This window comes from Chionomys nivalis, chromosome 5 (assembly GCF_950005125.1).
Source record: "Chionomys nivalis chromosome 5, mChiNiv1.1, whole genome shotgun sequence".
In the NCBI taxonomy this organism is placed as follows: domain Eukaryota; kingdom Metazoa; phylum Chordata; class Mammalia; order Rodentia; family Cricetidae; genus Chionomys; species Chionomys nivalis.
This window is the reverse complement of record NC_080090.1, coordinates 108357949-108382650: the sequence shown is the minus strand read 5'-3', so window position 1 is coordinate 108382650 and position 24702 is coordinate 108357949. Positions and strand designations below refer to the sequence as shown.

At 37.4% G+C, this 24702-nt stretch overlaps 1 protein-coding gene across 7 annotated transcripts in view; it reads right to left on the bottom strand.

Moving 5' to 3' along the window:
* The window catches only part of Relch (RAB11 binding and LisH domain, coiled-coil and HEAT repeat containing), an 89050-nt gene that overhangs the window by 23778 nt on the left and 40570 nt on the right, over positions 1-24702 (bottom strand). For 6 of the 7 annotated variants that reach the window (XM_057769590.1, XM_057769592.1, XM_057769597.1 and 3 more), the window contains 10 exons: positions 22915-23027; positions 19796-19886; positions 16075-16146; positions 13612-13752; positions 13145-13309; positions 11395-11542; positions 6276-6432; positions 5639-5762; positions 3742-3790; positions 1571-1650 (listed from right to left, as the gene is read on the bottom strand). In XM_057769590.1, the coding sequence (XP_057625573.1) occupies positions 1571-1650; positions 3742-3790; positions 5639-5762; positions 6276-6432; positions 11395-11542; positions 13145-13309; positions 13612-13752; positions 16075-16146; positions 19796-19886; positions 22915-23027 (1140 nt within the window). The remainder of the gene's footprint in view (positions 1-1570; positions 1651-3741; positions 3791-5638; positions 5763-6275; positions 6433-11394; positions 11543-13144; positions 13310-13611; positions 13753-16074; positions 16147-19795; positions 19887-22914; positions 23028-24702) is intronic. The other variant, XM_057769591.1, reaches the window with a different exon arrangement.

The window sequence follows — 24702 nt, the reverse complement described above, 5'->3', positions numbered from 1 at the left end:
ATCAAAATATCTTACGTTTGTTTTGAGATCCTATTATATGCAATACTTTGGATCTGGTAATTTATCTTGCTTTAAAATAATACAGTTAAAACCAAACCTCTAACAAAACTGTGAAGTTAATAAGAGAGAAAACAAGCTGGGTTGTGGTGGTCCATGTCTTTAATCCCAGCACTTGGGAGGCAGAGACAGGTAGATCTCAGTGAGTTCAAGGCCAGCCTGGTCTACAAAGTGAGTTCCAGGCCAGCCAGGACTGTTACACAGAGAAACCCTGGGGAAAAACAAAAACAAAACCAACCAAACAAAAAAACAAACAATAAAGAGAGAGACATCAATATTTGATACCATACTGATGCAATTTCCAAATCAAATGGAGAATAGTATCATACTATTGTTTACAGTGATGTTTGGACAACATAATTCATTGCTAATTTCAGGAATACTAGAGACTGTCAATGCTATAAGACTGAAAATATCCTACACAGACATTGAATAGCTGTGTTAAGACATCACAGAAATTCATTTAGAGAAGCTTTAAGGAATACTGTGCTACTTTTAACATTACCAGAACTTAGCTGGTACTCATGGTACAGCAGTGAGTTTTAACGCTGTGACATCACTTTAATATGCTTAGAAGAAAGGTGCAGTAAATATCAAGTGCTACTCTTAGAATTCAAGGTCAAAGAAGCTAGGTATTCATGAATGTAAACTCAGAAAACCATCAGTAAAAGCATGCATCTTCCTTCTTATGTTTCACTTTCTAGTGTGTCTTAACATGGATCACACTATTTCCTTAAAGCAGGAGTGAGTGTTGTGGCCGTCTGCTGTTCCAGCAGTAAGCAATGACCCATACCTCCCGACATCCACCCTTAACTTACTTTCCTGAACCTGACTGGGTTGATGACTTATTACACTACCATAGAAATAATGTTGTGCCGATTCTGGGACTAACTCTTAGTCTAGCACATTCTGCTTTCATATCAATGCTTTGAATCATCAGGTCAGGTAATGGGAGATGGACAGAGGTCCTGTCACATGGGTGGTGAAGCTCAGTCACCCTTGTCAAAGTGCCACCAACAGAACAGCTTATGTAGTATGGTGACCACAGCAAGACCAGCAGAAGTTAGATGAGCTGTGTCCTGACTGGAGACTCATAAACAAATACATGGTTTATAATTAATAAAGATACTATGTCTGGGGTAGTTTAATATATAGCAATAGTTAAGAAAAAGGAAGTATTACTAAAGGGGACCTTGGTAAAAACAATACAGTTTCTACTGCATCTTTAAATTTTCCAATATATGAGGGAAACCATTTAACCAATTACATGGAAAACATCATGAAAAACAAAGAAATTCTGCTAAGTAAACATAATCTAATGTAAATTAAATCTATGTGTTAAATTGGTATTTTACTAAGAGACTTATTTGAATATGCTCCTCACTCCATAACATTTACTGAAAATGAGCAAAACTCTTTTTTGGTTTTCTTTTAGATCTGACCCCAGTAAACAAACATGAGGTATTTTCTAAGGAGAAGGCACCTTTACGGGAGAGGAAGACTTGTCTCTTACCTGAATGTAGCACGTGAGGACTCCTGTGGCATAAATGGGGACTGTAGCTTTAGTGAGGACCCCATTTCCTGCTGAGGAATCTAAAATTATTAAAATATTTTTAAAAGTTCTAGTATACTTTAAGTGTAAAGGTAAAAGTGAAAACAACTGCATTTAAAAGCACAACTAGGCCGGGCGGTGGTGGCGCACACCTTTTAATCCCAGCACTTGAGAGGCAGAGGCAGGCGGATCTCTGTGAGTTCGAGACCAGCCTGGTCTACAAGAGCTAGTTCCAGGACAGGCTCCAAAACCACAGAGAAACCCTGTCTCGAAAAACCAAAAAAAAAATAAATAAATAAACAAACAAACAAACAAATAAATAAATAAAAGCACAACTATTTACAGGATTGTTTGGGAAGCACTTTGGGGAAGGCACATTCTAATCTGTCAATCACAACTTACTGAAGTGGTATTAGCACGCACACACACACCTGGTAGTTGAGAAAGGAATTTAGTAACAAAACTGGGATCTTAACTCCTATTTCCAGAAACAAAACCCACAAACGCTTTCTTTAAGTGCCTCTCAGGTATCTACTAGCCAAGATACGGCACACAGATATCCATTAGTTAACCTGTTTTGGCTCAGGGCATCTACTGCGGGTTTTCAGCCAGACAGTGCCCTGAAAACTGCATGGAGGAGGAGGAGAAATTAGGCTCCATAAATGGAAAGCATGGCAAGAGAATCCAACCACGAGTGTGCGACCTGTGACTACTCTCTGAGAGTTTTTGTCTACAAATATTATGATAAAGACTTACAAAGAAAAATTTTACAGACAATAAGGAGGTAAATTATTACTAATAGTTCATATACTGATCATACTGCTTTAAGTGGTTTGTTTCTATGTCCTTAAGTATTTTGTTTTTGTTATTGTACAGATATTTTTATATAGCTAATTTATTTTCAGTGCCGAATACAAAGAAATTAAATTGAAAAGATAATTCAACAATTGGACATGACTTCAACAACAAAACTACCATAGCTAGCATTTAAAGTTTATTTTGCTGGTAAAAGTACCATTTTCTTGGGAGGAAAATTGATGCTAGCTAACACAACAACGGTATCAGAGAATTCAATCTGAGGCTGGAGTAAGTGAGACACAGACCGCAAAAATGGGACTTGATCATTTCCTTTCTGAACAATTAAATATTCACAGTTAACTACTGATTTTAAAAGCTGTCAGTTCTCAGTAACTTTTTCTTCACTAATTTATCATCAGAATTACTACATACCTCAAACATAAAACATCAACAATTAGGCAAAACCCAACTCTTAAATAATAAAAAAAAAGCTATTAAAAGTAATTCTGGCACTGATGTTTTCAAACTTAACTCATTAAGAACACCAGAAATGTAATCTTCTACACACTAAATCACATCTTAATAAACTATAATCCTTAATGGTGGGATTTTAGGTACAGAATTACCTATGCATTCAAGATCTATCAAGTGTAAGTTGCTATATATTCCACTTAATATTTTCTATAATTTATTCTTAAAATGAAAAAAATAGACAAGTTTACAAGATGTACACATAATCATTTTCTTAGTTCAGTATGTGGCCTAGAGTGACGCTGTGCCTGCACCGGTTAAGACATACGGGTGAGGATGATCAATGCAAAGTCTGCTCACACAGGACCTATAGTATCTTTACATTTTCTGTTTCATTTAAAAAAACTTGCATACTCTTCATTGTTTTCCACTGTTATTTTAATGCTGCTTCTTTTGCAAGCTGAAGTACTCTGAGTTCATCAAAGCACACTCTAAGAATTAAAAGCAATTGGTTTGAGAAGTTTGACCTTCGTAGGCAGAATCAAGGAGATTGCACATAGCTGTTGAAGGAGGATACTGGAAGGTTGGCCACAGCCTCATGGCGATACACAGATTAATATAGTTTCTGTGTGATCATTCGGGTCTGGGTGGCCAGAAACCAACGTGCAGTCTCAACTTACAAAGGACAAATCACCCCAGGGGGAAGAAACTGACAAGGCTAGAGGGAATACTAAGAACTCCATGAAAGATAGTCTCCTTCTCAATTTCACTTCTTATTTTAGATAATCTTCAGATAACCAATACAGTATTTTTCCCGAGCACAAAGATCCAACTGTTTTTAGAGTAATAATGGACATACTTACCGATGTTTTCTTCAGACAGTCTCAAAATCTCCTGGAACTGGGGTTTTACCTAAGTAAAACAGATTAATCAGTGATCAATATATATTGGCTATTGATACAACTATCTATTTTGCTTTATAGGCTACTGAAATGATCAGAAATATATTATTTTTAATTAACAGGCTCAAGATAAAAGAAGAATAAAGGGACTGAAAGCAGGACTTAAGGATAAGTAAAAATTAATTCAGGTCAATAAGTATTTTCAGAATAGCCTTTGGTATCTTTCCTTAAAATAATTTCCAAGATGATCTAAAAATCTTAAAATTACTGCTAAAAACTAAATTTAGCCATCGATAAGCTCACTTGTATTTATATGATTAAAAACTTCATCACCATAAATGATTAGAATTATTGTAAAAAAGATCTCGCTGTATTTGAAGGGAATGAAAGGAAATTCTACTCATTTAGGATTTCCAGGGCTAACATATTCGAAATGTGAAACTTATCACAATCCATTATCAAGTCCTTCAAATTAAAACTTCAAATAAGGAATTTTACTTCAGTATCTTAAGTTAGAACAAATGCTCATTTCAGGGTTTTTTTTTTTAATTGAGATTATCAGAGATTTTAGACCACTGAAGACAATATTGTAGTGTTCAATGCAACTGACTCCTACTTAGTTTTCCAAAGAAATAACAGCTATTTATTTAGGAACTCTTGAGCGATTCCAGCTGATAATGGTAAGAGGTAGACTGGTGAAGAGGAAAATGGATTTTGCTTTCTCTACACTAACGTCAAGACTCAGTGTTTGCTTTCTTGTTCACACCTCATCACAGTAATTTGCACATCTATTGTAGACTGAGAGGGAGGCACTGTGAGAAGACTAAGCTGCACAATTACATGATTAACAATGAACGTCTTCATTTTACAAAGCACTATTAACAGGCTATTTAACTTACTAAAGGTCACAGAACTTAGCAGCCAACACACTAGAAAGGAAGTATGAATTTTGTTGAGTTTATTGCAGCCTACATTTCTGCTTTAAATGTTGCAATAATATAGATTTCTTAGGAAGGAGCAGAAGCTTAGAGTGTTTACTATTTGAGTATCTTGATAAAAGCCTGATCATAGCAACTACCTTGTAATACCTTTAGAGTTCTCTAATCAACTAGCAAAACAAGAAACTGAAGACAAATGGATTAACAGAATTGAAGAAGGATTGGATGCAAGTGTCCTCAAATTTTAACACCTAAAACAATAAGCAGTGTAGGCCACTGTGACAGATCACACTATGGCCACGGCTGAGACACACATCTGAGTGTCCATGCTGTTTCTAAGGAGTGGGATCCTTGGAGCAATTTTTATTTTTATCATCCTAGGTTCTTATCAAGTGCTAAGCAGACAAATGTTCCCCAAATCTGTAGTATATGACAAAAACAAAAACACCAAAACCTTAATTATTGCCGGGCGGTGGTGGCGCACGCCTTTAATCCCAGCACTTGGGAGGCAGAGGCAGGCGGATCTCTGTGAGTTCGAGACCAACCTGGTCTACAAGAGCTAGTTCCAGGACAGGCTCCAAAACCACAGAGAAACCCTGTCTCGAAAAACCAAAAAAAAAAAAAAAAAAAAAAAAAAAAAACCTTAATTATTATTCAAAGAATTGGGTTGCTTTCCTCAGCTCATATGCCTACGGTAAAAGCTTTTGATATATCTACTGTGGCAGATCTCATAATAAAATCTCAGTACACACTAAGCTGAGGCTAAATATACTACTTACGTGTAACTATTTAATAGCACTGTAAGACATTAAAGATGCTAAAAGATAAGAGAGGCTTGTCTATTATTTACTTTGGTAAAGCATTATCACATTACAATTCTGTCTCTTGAATATAAATAAAGATGGAATACAAATATTTACCTTAGTGTTTGTAAAAATTTTGCCAAATGTCCGGCAAAGACGCCAGAAAAATTTGGAGAATTCATGGACACAGGCAGTTGAGGTTACATTAATTTTGCCCACTATTTCGATAAGCTGTGGTAACCTGAACATGAAAGGAGAGAAAAACAGCAGGGCACACATAAATCTTGCAAGAACATCTCCTCTACGTTCTCTGTAAGCAAAGGTTTCAGACCCTTTGAAATGGTAGTAATAGACTCTACTAGACCAACTCTTCAAACACCAGTTTTAACTGCTTGTTATAAAAAAGGAGAGTTTTCTGCATGTGAAGCTAATGAGCTTCAAAGATGTGATACATCACAGAGCCTTGGTTTAAGAAGCATTCATTCTAGACTCAAAGCTATTACATTAGAACATAAAGTCCACTACTCCTAGTACTCCAGACAGTAGATCAGAGCCGACACAATAAACATAGCTTCTTCACACATATGCACCGGGAGTTAATATCACCTTTCCAGTTTCGCTACTGAAGATGACGATTTATGTTTCTTAAACAAATTAATCTGTTTTATAAAATTCCTGTCTCAAGCCTAAATATGAGCTAGTTTACATTGAGTGAATTTAGGTATATATAATGGATATGGAGGCGGTAACTTACAACTGATTGACAACCCACAGTAAACTCTCCCAGCCTGTTGTGCCCTCATGTTCTAGTTGGTAATCGTAAAGTTCTAGCAGCACTGCCAATTGCTCACGACTTCCAATAATAGTAGACACATCTTGTAGAGGTGACATAGGCCGAGGGAACCTGGTCACTGTAAATAACAAACAAAAAGCAAAATAAATCACACAGGAAAAAAAAATAGTTCTTCTGTCCAAAGCAAAACAAGGCTCTGATATTTAATTAAATTGCTTTAAACTTTAAATTTCACACATTAAAGAGAATTGAGACCCTCACCCTTAATAAATAATTTAACAAACACTAATGAAAACTTAAGTTAATGTAGGTTAAATTAAAATCAAAGATAAGACTTCAGTAGAAAACATGGATTTAGTTAAACTGAATCTAATTAAAAATGTAGTTAAAAACAACAAAAATATGTAATTCCATTATACTGTTTATGCCAATGAAATAATCAAAACAATAAAAAATATTCTTCAGAGGCTAAACTTAAAAGCAGGGAAAATACTATTTCATAGGAGAGAATAATGATATAAAATATTGACGCTTCAGATGAAGAAATTTCTTTAGTAGTTAATTTTCAACATTAAATGTTTTATTTAAAAAATTTCAATCAAAGTTAATGTAAAGTATTAAAGCCAGTGATCAGCAAGCTAAAACACAATCTATATAGATACTGTAACCAAGGTCCCATGTAGTATAAATAATAAAAACTCAGAGGCAGATATAGGTTTTAAAGCTAGGTTGGGTGGTGGTGGCGCAGGCCTTTAATCCCAGAACTCGGGAGGCAGAGGCAGGTGGATCTCTGTGAGTTTGAGGCCAGCTTGGTCTACAAGAGCTAGTTCCAGGACAGGCTCCAAAGCCACAGAGAAACCCTGTCTTGAAAAAACAAACAAACAAATAAACAAAAAAAGCTGAAGATCAGGGAGGCAGAACAGAAAGCCACTAGAGAGACCTTTTTAACTTGTCAGACCCACTAGACTGCACTGTGTCTCTGCCAAACCTAAGATTCCACACTCCAGTGAGTTCCTATCTCTTCTCCTTTATATTCCTCTCTCTGCCCAGCCATACCATTCCTGTCTCCAGCTCCATAGTGCTGGGATGGAAGGTATGTGACTCTCAAATACTGGGATAAGGTCTGAGCCACCACCACCTGGATTTGTCTCTGAATTGATCCTGTGTAGCCCAAGGTAGCCTTGAACTCATAGAGATCCTTTGGCCTCTGTCTCCCGAGTCCTGGGATTAAAGGTGTGTGTCACCACTGCCTGGCCTCTAGTGGTTTAGCTTTGCACTATAACCTTCAGGTAAGCTTTACTTATTGAAAAACAAATAAAATATCACTACAGTCCCACATCTCAAACTTCAAAAAAATATGAAGGGAAACTGAAAAAGAACTCACCTTTAAAGCATGTAAATAAAACATAATACACACATACATATTTTAAAAGCTTAAGATATTAATAAATCTTACAATCCTATGGATCACAATCCACATATTTCTCCCCTCCACCACCTTTTTGATTCAACAGGGTTTCTTTGTAGCCCTGGATGTCCTGGAACTCACTCTGTAGACCAGGCTGGCTTTGAACTCACAAAGATCCACCTGCCTCTGTCTCTCAAGTGTTGGGATGATAGGTTTGCACCACTACATCCGACTCAGATTTCTTTTTTAAATTACATTTTAATTTTGCCTGTGTGTATGTGTTTGGGGAGTAGTACACGTGTGCTACAATATGCATGGAAGTCAGAGGACAGCACGTTCTCCCTTTCCACCATGTGGGAACTCAGGTAGTCAGGCTTGGTGGCACCAACCGAGTCATCTTGACAGACCAGGATTTCATGGCATTATGGAATACCTACATGACAATTAAGTAAATAATGTATAACAGTAAGTTCATTAGCTGTGGGATATAAACTTCCAGATAGTAGTAAACACACCCAAAATACAGAAGGGTGCAGTATTTGCTCAAAATATATTTAATACTATAAGGCTTCAGAAAATTTGAAATAGTTCCTAACTTAAAAAATTTAAAAGTAAGATATTATCGTACTCTTGTGCTGCATAGGCATTCAACATTAAATGTAGAAACTGGTCATGACTGCTATCTAAAGTCTCCTATTTGCACTCAGAATACTCTGAGACAGAACTGTGGGTAACATGGTTATCACTCACAACCTAGATTTCTGCTTAACTTCTCACTAGCCTTGCTCAGCAATAGAAGATCTGGATGATTAGGTGCTGCAGGAGTGCCTTCGGCTCCTTCAGTCAATAGCTGCTGAGATACCAGCCCACTGGGCGTGGTCTATTTCTCTTTAAAAAAGAGCAGCAGCCCTCTGCTTGCTCTCTTGTTTCCGGCTCTTGCTCCAGCGACTAGACTCCTTTCCTGGCTGTCAGTGTTCTGTAAGTTTTTCCCCTAAAATAAATACCCCTTTGAATCCAAATTGGTGTGAGATTGTTTCGCACATTAATTAGGGGTATCTGGGTTTCAACTTCTACATTACATCAAAACATATCTGATACAATTTCACCCAGGATTCTGTCATACTGGGCACAATCTGCAAGATATGATGGAATGAGTGCTTATATTTCAAAATCATTAACCTACAACTGGAAAATAATAATCACAATTAAAATAGATGAATTGAGACTAACTATATTCCGAATGAGACTAAAGGCATTTTAAAATTTGAGACCAGCAAAAACAAAATGATGACAGGGAATAGGTAATTATGTCGAAAACTCAGCTATAGAGACATTAGAATGTCTAGGTGGGCATGGTAGCACATGCCTTTAATTTCAGCATTTGGTTGCAGAGGCAGGTGGATCTCTGAAACTGAGTTCAAGAGAGCCAAGGCTACAGAGAGAGAGCCTGTTTCACAAAACAAAAATAAGAACAAAAGAATGTCTCAAAAGCCTCAAAATGTTTTTCTACTTATTAATAGTTTTAAAAACCTGAAAATCTATCATACAGAAAGAGTCCCAGAGTAACATTTTAATAAGATGGTAAAATAGCACCAATGAAACGTATACAGTAATTCTGCAGAATAACAGCTGCTAGGAATCACTGGAGGTTAGTTTTAGAATGTCAGAGAATGCTACCTTGTTCACCACTGCACCCCAAATGCCTGAAACAAAAGAACCTGAGATAAACTTCGGTTAACGTTATAAAATAACTGACAATAAAATCCTTGTGTTATCCTTTATAACAAATATAGCATTTAAATGAAGGATACAACTTTAACATTAAGCTAAAATCTGGGTGTAATTGTGTACACCTTTAATCCTAGCACTCCAGAGGTAGAAGTAGGCAGATCTCTGTCAGTTCTGGACAGCCTGGGATATATAGAAAGACTCTGTCTCAGAAACAGCAGCAGCAGCAGCAGCAGCAGCAGCAGCAGCAGCAGCAGCAGCAGCAGCAGCAGCAGCAGCAGCAGCAGCAAGCCAAAGAGATAGAGCAACAGCAACTAAAAACAAAAGATTATTACTTGGCGTAAGGAAGACAATCACAAGAAGCAGTAGTTACATAAGTAAGGAACATGGTCAGGATGGCAAAGAAGTAAGTGGATGGCAGCTGCTGGCATTGAAGGGATATTTGTTAAAAACACGAAGAAGCTAAGAGGCATCATAGGCTAAACTAGTTTCTAGTCGCCTCTCCCAGCTCTGGCTTAGAAACAGGACTGCTACAGGTGTATTTAGATAAAGTGAAATCATCTAGAGGGTGGGATCAGGGTAGGCTTGCTCCTATCTAATGACCGACATCCACACAAATATGGAAAAGCTGGGCACTAGGAGTCTGCAGAGATATGCAATGTGAACGGAACAAGCGTCAGAGACATCTGCAAGCCAAGGAGCACCAAAGAAGGCCTGCCCATAAATGACCAGATTTTAAGGAACGGGGCCGCTTTCTCTCAGTTCTCAGAAGGCCCTTCCTCTCCTAATCCCATCAAGTTATACTTCTGCCCTCAAGCTATGAGATAGCACATTTCTGTTACTTCAGATACTTAAGTTGTGGTATTTTGTTAAGACAACTTCAGCAAACTAACACAGCCAACCAGGAAGAGGAAAAGAATTTAAAATAATAAGTACTTTAGTGGGTGGTAGAGTCACAGAGTGACTAGTTAGGAATTCTTATGGAGTTTTCCAAGTCTTTATCCTATGAAGTTTGATTTTTTAAAATTATCAATACAATAAGTCTTTATTAAAGCCAGTAAGAGACACATATTTCACAAACCTGAAAATGTTACAAAGCTATTTCAGACACAGGAACAGCTGTGTACAGCCTTTTCCCAGGTGTTCTGCGCAGGAGCAGCAGAACTGTCAACCACCTCTTACACAGCACAGGTCATTTACTGTCCACTGGAGAGTGACTTCATGCATTTCTCCCCCCCCCAACCCCAGTCCTGGGGATTGAACCTAGTTCCCCCCTCATGGATTAGGCAAGCATTCTGTCAATCAGCTGTACTCCCGGCCTGACTTCACATGTTTCTGAAGATAAGTCACTTTCTTTCTATGAGGTGGGGGAGAGAAAAATCTTACTACATGCTTGTTTCTTTCTACCACAAACACAACAGAAAATTATATTTATTATTAAAAATTACAACTATATTTCTCTTACCCCATTGAAAACAAAATAGCAAGGGAAGAAAAAAATAAAGAGGAAACGACAATCTTCACACACTAGCCCTAGTAACAAGTAAGTAAGTCTTCTCATCGATTCAGATCTGAGACAGAAATCTCTATTCCAGCTTCCTAATAAAGTTTAGACAAACTGCCAGCCTTTGCTAGTGTGAGACCCTGCCTCAACAAAGCATAAAACCTTACATAAAATCAACAAATAAGCAAAACACACCCATTCACCCGATGGGGAACAGAAGATAGCACAACTATTGCAGAATAATCTCACATAGCTTATTCATAAAAGAGAAACCTATTAAGTTTTATCTCTGAACACAAGATTCGACACATTATACATACAAAACATACAAAACATTTTAGTAACCATGCTGCTATGTAATGGGTAGAAACAAAACAACTCTTTGGGAAGCAAAACTGTCAATATTGTACCCCTTCCCTAAAGAGCTGGGAGTTGAGTACCTTCAATTTGTGGCACTTCACCATGCAGCGTGGCTTTGCTGGAGAAAGGCGCATTCTGAAGCACTAACGCAAAGAGAGATGGGATCAAGGACTGCAAGGCAGAAAGATACATGTGGAGCTTGTGTTCATCCAGCCCATGCTCTCCTTCCTGAAACAGAAGGGTGGGAGCTAATCTTAGGTTTTTGAAATCACATTGCAAGTTGGATGAATGACAGCTTCTCTTTCTATGGCAAACAAGCATTTAAAGACCTCTATGTTAGACCCAAACATGCACTTAACAGAACTGTCCATCCTGTTATGAGAAGCAAGAAGGCACTGTAGACACGCCAGAGTCTTTAATAGGAAACAGTGGGAAGAATTAGTTCCAGAGCTGGGAACACTTTTTCTGGAGAGTGTCTCATCTTCTGAAATTCTTGTATACTAGAGTGAGTCACAGGAGACACAACAAGTGTGACGCTGCTAATCCTGTAGGGTCATCTGCTATTTCTCTGTTTCCTAAATGCTGTCAAGCACCTGGTGCCATCTGCATTTGCAAGGACTCACTTCCACAGATAAACAGAAAGAGAGAAATGACACAAACAGGATTGAGATGGCACTCAGAAGGCAAATGTTAAAGTGAAAAACAAAACACCCAAAGACTTATTAGAGATAAAGCAGTTATTGCATTCAGACAGATCTACTTGAGATATCAGTTTATTTTTTTTTCTTTTTTCTTACAGAAACACTACTAGCTAATTAGTACAGTGGAGACATTTAGAAGCAATGTGGTATAACTTACACCATAGCAAGGTACATAAAAAAAAACAAGGTCTGGTTAATTATCAGATAGAAAGAATGCAAACATGTAAAAAACAAAACAAAACAAAACAAAAAAAACAAAAAAAAACCCCTAGATTTTCCTGAATATGCTACTTCAGTCTTAATTTTTATATATTTCCCCTAAATGTTCACTGTGAAGTTTAGAAGGAATGGTCCAGTGTTTAGATTTAAGTCTATATTCATGTACATATGAGATCATCTAATAAATAGTTCTAAGATTTATGATAAAAACCTTAAAGATCCTTGAAAACTTTGAAGCATAAAGCATAAAAGTCTAGAGTCAGACACCAATTCGTATGACAGCTGGGGACCCTGACAAGTTACCTAAGTCAAACCCTAATTTCCATGTAAAACACAAAACTCTCCTCAAAGGGTTCTAAGAGTGAAATGGGTTTTTTAAATCTAAAGTATTGATCTTTGCAGTATATATAGACACCCAAGAAATACTAGTTTCTCTGCTAGCCTCTAAAGAACATTTAGTACAAAAATTAGATAAAGACCCATCTATTATTTTCTCAACTTTTCATCAACTCTTCTGAGTAGAATGAAGTTCTCTTAAGATGTCTATGCTCGAGTAAGCATAGATAACGTAGTTTTGACATCACAGAAATAAGAAGACTACAGACACTCTGCATTTAGTCATCTCTGCAATCTGGAACTGGAGCTGATGTTTTTGTAAAACACCATCATGAGCATCTTCAGAGCATCCGGGAAGAACTGGCTTTCTGAACAATGTCTGCTATATTTCTAGGAAGATGCTCTTCCAGCCACTGTGTGCTTTCCTGTCGAGCTCCTCCTCTCTCCTCAGTGGTGATGTACTAAACTATTTGGCTAAGTGGTACATCTTGTCTCTGTTCCCCAATATTTCTCTAAGATGGTCTAGAACAGACCCTTTAAATTTATGAACTATATAAAAAAGGGAGGAACTCACCCTGAGAATCTTTTCAATCTTGTTCAGTAGTGTAGGTATGAGATGAGACTGTAAATTTCCAAGTTCAGTTGTCCAAGCAGCATAAGCTGGTAAAAATACTTGGTGTGTTGCACTAACGACTCTTTCTGAGGGGTCACCCAGGGCTGAAAGCAATAATTCAAAGCCCTGCAAAAAAGAAACAGGTAAATGGAGATTGTTAAAAGAGTAAATTTCTAACAAAAATATAATAAAATACAATATACATTTCAAGAAATGTTTTAAGGAAGACAGTCATCTCCAAATCCTTCCCATTTTCTTAAGTGCTAATGTATCCATGGATGAACAGATGGGGTTGAAAACATGCACACTCATTTCCAATTTCCTGACAGTTGCTGGATTGAAAGCAGTTGTCCTTCCCGCTCATCACACCGACACAGTACATTATTTGGAATTTATAACAGGGCAAAAATTCATGCTGAAAAACATACCTGCTGATATTTGTCAGGATCATCAATGTAGCCCATAATGACGCCCAGGCTTTTGATCACAGCTTCTCTTACCAAATCTGCCTTATCTTCCATTAACATCTGTTGCAGCATTGAAAGAACCAAGGAACTACGAATTTCTTTCTGAAAACAACCAATGTTTTTATGAGTTATTTATGCCAAGATTTAATATGGTAATATTTAATAAAAATGCCAGTTACTGCTGTGCCTTAGCTTACTTTTAATACAATTTATTTTCATTTATAAATGTTGTGTGTAAGTGTGTAAGTATGGGTGTGTGCACACAAAGTCAGTGCCTGTGGTAGCCAGAAGACAATGTCAGATCCCTAGAAGTGGTGTTTCAGGTGGTTGTGAGACACTTGATGTGAATGTTGGGAACCCAGAGTTGCATTAATGCCAAGCAGGGCTCAGTCATTGAGCTAAACCTCCAGCACACTACACCACTGCTCCCAGTTATGTTAAGGACTAAGCTTAATTAAAAGCTGAGGATAAAATAAAGTTATCAGGGGCTGAAGAGATAGCTCAGTTGTTAAGACTCTACTGCTGTTACAGAGGACCAGAGTTCTATTTCCAACAGCCATGTCAGGCAGCTCACAGCCACCTGTTAACTACAGTTATAGAGGTGTGCACACTGCTTCCTTGGAAACTTGCGTTCATGTGTAGCCCTCTACTTCTGCCTTTTCATGTAATTAAAAAGAAAATAAACCTTTAAAAAAAAGTCATCAATACTCAAATTCCTACCTTCTTTGTAGTTATTGAGATTTGTCAAGCCATAAAATGAATAAAGCCTAAAAAACTTGGTCTGGCTCCTTTAAAGGAGATAATAAACGAAATAAAATAAAAACAAAGACTTGGTTTTTGTTCCAACTTTTTAAAACTTCTTAGATGAACAACACAAACATTTAAACCTGTGAGCTGCTTGTAATGAATAAGGCCTGTCATCTTAACACATGGGTGGTAGGGTACAGGAAGATCAGAAGTTCAAGGCCATCTTCTACATAACAAGTTTTAGGCTATTGAGGAATAGATACAACGAGACTTTATCTCACAAAAAAACAAATGAACTTAAATTTTACTGTTACATCTCAGATGGAAGGCCTGGCCTCTATGTTAACATACACATTGTGAATTTGGGGGAAAAAATTAGAACATGAAGTCATGTAGATTTTCTTCAGAACTGGGGCACATTTTATCATTAAAAATCTATTTTAAAAGCCTTTACGCATTCAAAAGCTGTCAGGCTTTGTAGCAGTAGATGCAAACTTCTCACAGTTCTAGAACCTACTCAATGTTCATTTTTATCACTGGAAAGGGATTTGTCTATTTGTTTGTCAAGTGACAACTTGATGGAAATGAAGATATCTGTCACATACCCAAGTCTGAATAAACACAGCTTGACAGTATGTGCTTCTGCTGAGAAAAACTGATACACCAGGGAAGAAACCAGCTTCTGGCCTCAGTGTTCAAGCAAGAATCTAAGTGCTTTTCATAAAAACCCTGCCACATGTCAGTCTGCAGCCAAAATATTTTCTATTATCACTTTCATCTTTGTGTCTAGAATATTACAAAGATTTAGGGTTTAAAATTTAGTAAAACTAACAATTTTACTGATTAAGCAAAGTCCTTTTTGAATGAAACTAGCTTGCTTTGGGAATGAGTGCTGTGTAGAGCACAGTCTTTATCAGAACATCTGAGGGCCAGCTCTCTGACAATGCCCTGCAGGAGCACTGTTGCCCACACTGCTAAGCACCAGCACTGTATGTGTAAACACGCGAGGGACAAGAAAGCCCTATTAGGAAAACACCTTCCACCTTAGGGAGCTCTTTGGGAGAATCAACTTCTGTAGCCAAGCCGTGGTGGCACACGCCTTTAAGTCCAGCACTTGGGTGGGCGGTGGTGGCGCACGCCTTTAATCCCAGCACTCGGGAGGCAGAGGCAGGCGGATCTCTGAGTTCGAGGCCAGCCTGGTCTACAAGAGCTAGTTCCAGGACAGGCACCAAAGCTACAGAGAAACCCTGTCTCGAAAAACCAAAAAAAAAAAAAAAAAAGTCCAGCACTTGGGAGACAGAGGCACGCGGATCTTTGTGAGTTCGAGGCCAGCCTGATCTACAGCAGAGTTGAGTGCCAGGACAGGATCCAAAGCTAAAGAGAAACCCTGTCTCAGAAAAACAGAACAGAACAGAACAAAACAAAGCAAAAAAACAAAAACAAAAAAAGAACCAACTTCCCAGAGTCCTCAGAACATTCTTGATGAAGTACTCCATAGTCCCACACATTTAAAAGAATGCACAACCAATCGGAATGCACTTATTTCCAAAAATACACATTAACGTGAGCTCCCTCTTTTCCCCTTCTCTTTCTTTTGTTAAAATAGCATGGCTAAGAGAATTTGGATTAAAATGGATATATGTACTGTTAAACAGAAACAAAGGAAAAGGTTCTTACGGGAAGGTAAGGTGCCAGGGCTCCACAGGACTCTGCCACAAGCAGTCGTCTTTCTGGATATTTGTGATTAATCTGGAGTCAAAAACAAGCACATCAGTCAAGTGGAAGAAACACACCCTCTCTTCTTCCAAAAAACAATTACTTTTCACCATACATCTCATTAAGAATAGAGTACACTGTCTTCCTTTTCCACCTCTGGGACTGCCTGTGTGTCTATACCTGGGTCAGGAATAAGGGAATCAAGGGCAGCCTAAACATGAAGGCACAGGGGTATCTGTCGAAGAAAAAAGGGGATAAAAGATGAAGGATTGGCAAGGCGTCTAGAAATCACGTGTCTGCCTAGCACTAGCATCTCCTCAGCGTGCCAGAAGAAGCAGGCGCTTCCAGCAACAGAAGGTGGAGAAATCTTCTGGACCTAGAGAACTGGCGTGTGATAAACACCAGTCTGTTTTCACCTGTGGGGCTAGCCAATAGGTTAGCCATGCTTAAACCAGCTACATAAAAACTATATGCTCTTTTTGAGAAGACTATTTCCTGTTGGTATATGCAAAACAGTGGAGTTTTGCTATGTGCTGACTACACTGAACTGAAGCAAAAATTAAAAAAAAGTCACATACTGGGTTTTGTTCCCATATGTCTTCTTCATAGAATATAAATCTTTCTTTGACTGGAAAAGAAGTATATCTGTTCTCATATTCCCATATCAAAAGATGACATAATTCAATAATGTTTTGGATGCCTAAAATTAAGAAAAGAAATTATATAGAAAGCTACTGGGCAACAAACTAGAGGTAGGTGGTTAGTCAGATCCCTGACCCACGATCATAAAGGTCACAAAAGAGAGATGGCAGAGATGTATGTAACAAACATCTCTGAGCTAAATTCAATCCGGTCACAATTGCTCTGAAAGCAGAGAAAGTCGGACTATCAGAGAGCTGCGTTTAAAGTTTCGCCTCGCTCCTTCTCAGTCTAGTGTACTGCATCTCAGTAAGAAATGCAGAGAGAGCTGTGTTTAAAGTTTCATCTCGTCCCTTCTCAGTCTAGTATACTGCATCTCAGGGAAGAAACACACATTTCTTCAGTTAATGAATAATAAGATTCTCCTTAGCTTTACAAATAAGATATGAAACAAGCACAAAACACATTCTGAAAACTACGAACCACTGTGGTAGATATTTTGATGAACTTCTGTTACCCTAAACTCAGATCGGAAACACATAATTAGGGTGGGAATCTTCTCCAGATCCATCTATAGATTCAATAAATTACTTGAAGAAAACAAAAACAAAATAAAACCCAGCTGGCTTCCTTACAGAAATGAAAAGCAGTTCTTAAAATTCATATGGAGAAATAAGAGACCCATAGTAGCCACAGTAGACCTAGCAGTGCATTTGTTTGGGGTAAATAAATGCTTTAATTTTTAAACCAGGTGCAGAGATGAATGTATCACTCTGTGAACACACTGACCATTCAGAGATAGACTGCAGGTAACACTGGAATTAACAAAAGTTTGTTTGGGGGTGCTTTTGAAAAATAGTTCAGGCCTCTGTGAGTTCGAGACCAGCCTGGTCTACAAGAGCTAGTTCCAGGACAGGCTCCAAAATCTCAGAGAAACTCTGTCTTGAAAAACCGAAAAAAAAAAAAAAAAAAAAAAAAAAGGAAAATAGTTCAGGCTTGTCTAGAACTCACCAGTACTGGAATTACAGACATGTACTACTATGTCTGGCAGAATTTTTTACTTTTTAAATTTTCTTAGGGATTTTGAGCCTTGACTCCTCCTGTCTCTGTCTCTTGAGTGCTGGGATTAAATGTGTTTATCACTGTGCTCAGTTTAAGTGCAAGCTAAAAAGAGAAAATGGAAAAACTAAAATCATCTCTTGTAGTCAAGCTTGTAGTCATGTTAGCTAGATTTTCCAGATCTACAGAGACGTATTTCAGAGGACAGGCATTCTTCAAACCTTTCAAAGACTACAGAATATGGCATTTAAAGTGTTTTAATAACTTAAGACTTTTCATGACATTAGATACATCTCTTCCTGGCAGTACCAATTACTTCAGGAGGATGATGGGCATTGAAGAGGCTCCTTATGGAGTTGGCTAGTCATTTGAGCAAGAAACTGCTTTTGCGTGGACTGCTTGATGGTATGCTGTATGAAATGGACATGCAGGATCCACAGAGAAATGATTGCTGAACTTGCCTAAAGGTGAGACAATCCTTCGGGGTTCCTGCTTCATGAAAGAGTCTGCCAGACATTCTGCAGGACACAGAAGAAAGTGACTGACAAACTGCCAATAGAGGTGGAACTGTCTTTGAAATTTCTTGCTTCATGGAAAAGTCTGTTGGATACTATGGGCCTGTAGGCTGAAGATGGATGCCCCAATATTACAGAAGAATTTTGGGTGACTGTCCAGGCAGCAAGATGTCACTGTCAATTCTAGAGTTTTGGAAGTAGCTTACAATGTACTTCCTGTTTATTTAGGTGATATTATATCCCTCTGGAGTCTTTGATGGAGTTGAAGAATAGATAGTTATTATTATAGTTTTCCTTAGTTATGATAAAAGATAAAGTAGATATAAATATTGTAACTGTAATTCTTGCTTAACACCTGTTTTGTTGTATGTAATCTTGCTATGTTAAAGTTAAAATGTTCCTTTTTATTTAGACAGAAAAAGGGAGGTAATGTGGGATTCCCCTCTGTATGCTGTGAATACCATTGGTTAATAAAGAATCTTCATTGTCCTGTGTGGGCAGAATAGAGAGGTAGGTGGGGAAAACTAAACTGAATGCTGGGGGAAAGAAGGTGGAGTCAGGAGACGCCATGTAACCTCCGCTGGAAACAGATAAGCTGGAACCTTGCTGGTAAGCCACAGCCATGTGGTGAGACACAGATTAATAGAAATGGATTAAATGAAGATGTAAGAGTTAGCCAATAAGAAGCTAGAGCTAATGGGCCAAGCAGTGACTTAATTAATACAGTTTCTGAGTGGTTATTTTGAGTCTGGGCATCTGGGAATGAACAAGCAGGCTCCTACAACAGAATGAGAGCTGGATGGCTCAATGGTTGAGAGCACAATATGCTCTTCTTGAGGACCTGGGGTTCAATTCCCAGTACCCACATGGCAGTTCACACCTGTCTGTAACTCCAGTTCCAGAGCTTCTCACACCCTCACACAGATGTTGGCAAAACACCAATGAACATAAAATATAATTTCAAAAAGAGCTACTCCAGTAAAATGAATTTAATTATAAATATATAAACTTGCTGTATCAAAGTTCTACAGTTTGCAAACTGCAGGTATCTACAATGTATAAACATATTGCACACACACTGTTAACTCTTTGTCAAACTTGCTAAGTAAATAGCGCAAGGACTTTGCAATTGCTGGACCTTACTGCACCTAGAGTCTTGGTTCAACAGCACATCCTCAGAGGAGGACAATGTTTTCTACCACGCTCAATCCTCTACTTTGTCTTTCTTTACACTGTTTTTCTAGTTACTACAGCAGTACCTGGCACAGGAATTAGTGTTTCTAAGTATCTGATGAATGAATGAATAAAGCAAAGCATCCTAAAGCATTCTTTTGTGCAAATAAACGATATGCAGAGCAATGGGCAGTCATAATTCTCCTTCCATGGATTTCCCCATGTACTTTTAAAAGAAAATATAAACCTTCAAGAATAAGAAGAAAATAGCTAAGAAAGCCATTCAGGTAACTTACCTGTTCCCAACACTGTGGTAAAAGTTCAGCCTCCACACGTGTCGGTCCAACATGTCGTGCGAATGCCACACAGCCTGTCAGTATCATTTGTCTGAAAAATAATAGGAAAGAAACTGGTAGTGCATCAGAATATTGAATTACAACCATGAGTTAAAAAGAATTAAACAGCTAGGAATGGTAGCACCCCTTTAATTCCAGCACTTGGAGGCAAGGTACACATTTCTGTGTACCTTGACCAGCCTGGTCTATGTAAGTTTCAGGCCAGTAAGGGTTAGATGGTGAGACCCTGTCACAAAACAAACTTACACCAAGACAAATTAAAAAAATAAACAAGAAAAGAGTCAATTCTAAACATCCTTATTATTGTTTCTCAATTTTTCAAGTTAGTGTCTTTACTATGTATTACAGTAACCTTCCACTCATTAGAGCCCATATGTACTAATACGAGCTTATTAGGAGATGTGCACTTATTCTTAACTGCACTGCTGAGAACCAAATCTAGGGCCTCATGCCATCCAAGTTATACTCTAATCAAATCTTTGGGAATTGTACTACACAAATTCCCTATCATTTATATCTCCCTTTGTTTCTATTTCTTAGTTTTTCTTTTTGATTTTTCTATTTCTTCTATTTTCCCCCACTTTAGAAAGCCAGGTAAATTAAAGTGAATAAAAAGAGATATACTGAGAAATTCTATCTCCTGCTTTCTCATGAGATATTTCTAATAACTGAGTATTTCTGTACCAACCACATACATATGTATGTGTTCCACAACTGTTTGATAATTGCAGAAAAATCCAAGTGTGACGGGGCATACTTGTAGGGCCAGTTCACAGACTGCAGATAGGCACATCTACAAGTTCTCTGGCCAACCAGCCTAACCTGTTCTACTCTAGACCTCTGAAAAAAGCTGCTTCAAGGGTCAGGTCTGGAGCTAGGCTAGTGGTAGAGCATCTGCAGATCACTCGTGAGTCCCTGGGCTCTATCCTTACTGCTGACAAGAGTAAAATTGTGCATTGTGTCTGAGGAAAGTACCCAAACTGTCCTATGGCTAACCGAAATTCTCGCGTGAACCCCCAAACCCTGGTCATAGTCACTGGCACACAAATTTTAAAATATTTCTTCATGATATGCATGTAATACTACTACACTAACCACATCTAAACATTGAAAAGAAAAAGTGATAGCTCTGAAATGCAGTTCAAAATAAAAAAGGTCAGATGGCCAATATATTATTAATAGCATTGGAAGTAGGCTATTATAGCAGTAAAAAAATAAGACTACTTAGCTAGAAATATGGTATCATTTATGGTTGTTGTCAAAGAACTGCAGAAAGTACCATCATGGAGTATAAAACCAGGTTTTACTGGGATATTGCGAAAGAAGTATGAGATTAATTAACTAAAGAAAAATAACAAGTGGCTATCTATCAAGCATGTGCTAACGAACATATCTGTCTACTTTTCATTTGTATTATATGATAATATAGAATATTGCTATTAGTCTATTTTAGTAAAAAGTCGTATTTCTGTAATATAAAAACACAGTAGTCAAGAATGTTTTATTTCTGATGTGAAGGCTTGGCCACCAGGTGGCAGTGGTTGCGTTTAAGTTTTGCCTTGCCTGTCCCAAAAAACAAAACAAAATTTGTTTCACAAACTAAAAATGTAATGTAAAAAAGGTATTTCATTACTAAGTTATTAAGATAGTGAAAGGCATTTTTTAAAAGAAGAGAATGAGATATGCGATTTCTTGTATAAACTGTACTTAGAAAACTTTCAAGTTAGATGATATGTCTACAGTGAGTGATCTACTCTCCCTCATTCACACTCGACTAAAGTGCATGCAGGATTCTAGGGCCACCCGACTCTGAATGCGTCCTGAGGACAAACAAGTCTCTCCGCTCACTCTTTGGTATATTCTACTAAGAACAAGAGACAGACACAGTGTAAATGTTGGGATAGCTTAGACTGTGTGATCATAACTTTGGAGCTCTTTCTATTTCAACTTCCCAGCTTTATGTGTCATGACTTATTTTTTATTTTATGATTTTACATAGTCAAATTATCAGAAGATATGAAAAGAAACCCTAAAATTAAATACTTACAAAGCACAACTCCGTTTTACAAAACACCAGCAAAATCCCTTTCATTATTAAGCTAAAGATTGCATAGACAAAACATCTACTGGTGCCTTGTTTCCCTAAGGCCAGACTGCTTTCTTCATGCTCCCCTAGCAGCTTTACTTGGTGTTTGAACATTTTCCTCCTTGAGGCAGACAACACACTTTCTTGATCCAAACCAATCCCTCATGTTCCTGTGTGCGGGGTGCTGTCCTATGGCGATTCTACGCATTTGTACCTGACGGCCATCAGGGGCTGCATGCAAGCTCCAGGAAGGACCTGTTCCATCCACTGCTGCAGAATTCCCACCTAACTTACCTAGAAAGAACAGGTCTGAGTCCCTCAGAAACTGGTGTGAGCCTGAGGAACCCACTTGGTGTTGCATCAAGCTTTGTGATGGTGATAAAGGTTTAGAAGTACTAGAGACAACAGACCAGCTTTCTGCTTTCCTCCTGAGGGTCTCTGCCACTTCATTAACAAAATGGTTCCTGTTCTCATTAATCCTGAGAGATCAGTAAAGATAAAGATGCTAAATTCTGTTAGATTCTGACCAAGAGCCAATTCACGGATTGACTAGAGTTCAAGAGAAATTAACACTTTAAAGAACAAAGCATAGATTCTGTTTGCAAAGACTTAGTTATGCTAATTATAAAAATGGAGGCTCAACAGGATTTGTACATACTTTTCACAGCTAATTTTGCCTCGAGAATTTACTTATTTTCACAGGTTTAATTTCTCAGAGTGTTTTCCCTATGATCTATTTATTTATTGGTATAAGTTGCAGGTTCCTTTAAAAATGGAGGTGAATAGAAGGAAAACAAAGTCAATGATAACACTATTGACATCATAGTCAAGATGGTGGACATATGACAGAACTCCAGCACACTGAAATTGATACTGGGAAGGAGAAAAGGCCTGTAGATTAAGTCACCAACCATGGTGCTCATTAAGAAAACTAGTATACCAGCATTGCACTTGTTTATTCCTGCACACCCACCTTTGCTCATCATCTGGCCTCTTGATCAGGTTGAAGAGTATGTGGAGGAGCTGGTCTCTTTCTTTAGGTTCAGGGTGTAGGCATGCTGTACACAATATGAGGGGGATCAACTCCTAAAGAAATATGAGAGTGGAGAAATCAAAAATAAAAATACAATGCATTATATCCTAACTTTTATTTCCAGAGTACCCTTAAAACCTCAATAAACAGAGAATATCAATACATATATATATATACTGGTTAAAGAGAAGGATAAATCACAGTGTAATAAAAATTACTGAAGGTTCAACTAACCTTTTTTTAGCCAGAACTGCCAAAGGATCCATTAGGTTTTTACAGTAAATAACGTCCCATAATCTGACAATCTGATATAACATTAATTTTAAAAGTGTTTTAAGTTTCTCACAAAAGTTCACTACTTTTTTTTTTTTTTTAAAGCATTAAAAGTTGAAGAAAAGAAAAAGCAAAAAAACAAAGCTTTTTCCTGGGACCGGACATCCATCTCAATAAGGTACTTACTTATCTTGTACATAAAGCCTTGACCTCCAACCAACACTACATATACCAACAATATAAAATCCCAAGTAAAAAACAAACACAGGTATACAAAACTCAAAATAAATGGAAACACAAAAATCTTTTCCCAAACTATATAATAAAAATTCCTTTATATACACACACACAAACACACACACACACACACACTGTGCTTCTGTCAGTATGAGCTATAACTTAATAATTTTGTACACTTCATATTTAATCCATTGTCTAATTAAAATGACCATTCTTGGGCTATAGGTGCAGATCAGTGGGTATTACTACTGACTATAATTAGAAATATTGATACTAAACTGAAAATTTAAACTACATTTCATCGTACATTCAACATACAGAAGTAACAAACTTATTTTTTTTAAAAGGAAAAAAACGCCAAGTTTCTTTTTCATAGAAATGTATGAAATTAAAGCTGTCCACATTTTCATTAAGATAATATTCTGGATCCTAAATATATTATGTTCTTCATTTCTGATAGTTAAAAAAAAGCTCAAAAGTAGAACGATAATTTTGAAGAGAAAAGCTCCAAACTCTAAGTATTCTAGAGAAATCATGAGAATATATTAAGATTGGAGGGAAGAATCTCTCTTTCCCATTTACCTAATGACCTGCCTCAAAGTATATAAGCAAACTAAACCATGAAGCAAGGAGGCATGGTCCCAATCTGCAGCTCAGAGCCTAAGAAGCAGGTTTAAATTTTGTGAAGATGACGTAAGTTTAGAGTTGGGATGGAGCTGAAAAGCAAGACTAAAAAGCCCTTTTATCAAGGTTTTTATATTTCATATTAAACTTTAATTACCTACTCTAAATTTTAAATTTGAAGTTATAAGATCTAGACAAGAGAAACTCTAAACAAATGAGAGAAGTAAAAAGTCAAAAGTACTTATTCTGTTTCTTTTTTTTCCAATCATGCTATTTAGATGCCTATATGGATTTTAGACTAAACAGCAACTAAAAAATTACAGAAAATTAGAAAAAATAGTTCTGTGCTGAGATTGTAAGACAGAATATTCAAGTTCTGCATGACCACTTTGGGTTCTTGGGGGTTTCTATTGGTCTGACCCTCATAGACTCATATGTGAATAATTGGCCTATAATGAGGAGCACTAAAGAAGAAGAATCTACAGATTAAAGACAATTCCCATTTAAATGCCAACACAATTCTTTAGAGACCTTGAAAGAACAATATTCAACTTCATATAGAAAAACAATAAACCAAGGGTAGCTAAAATA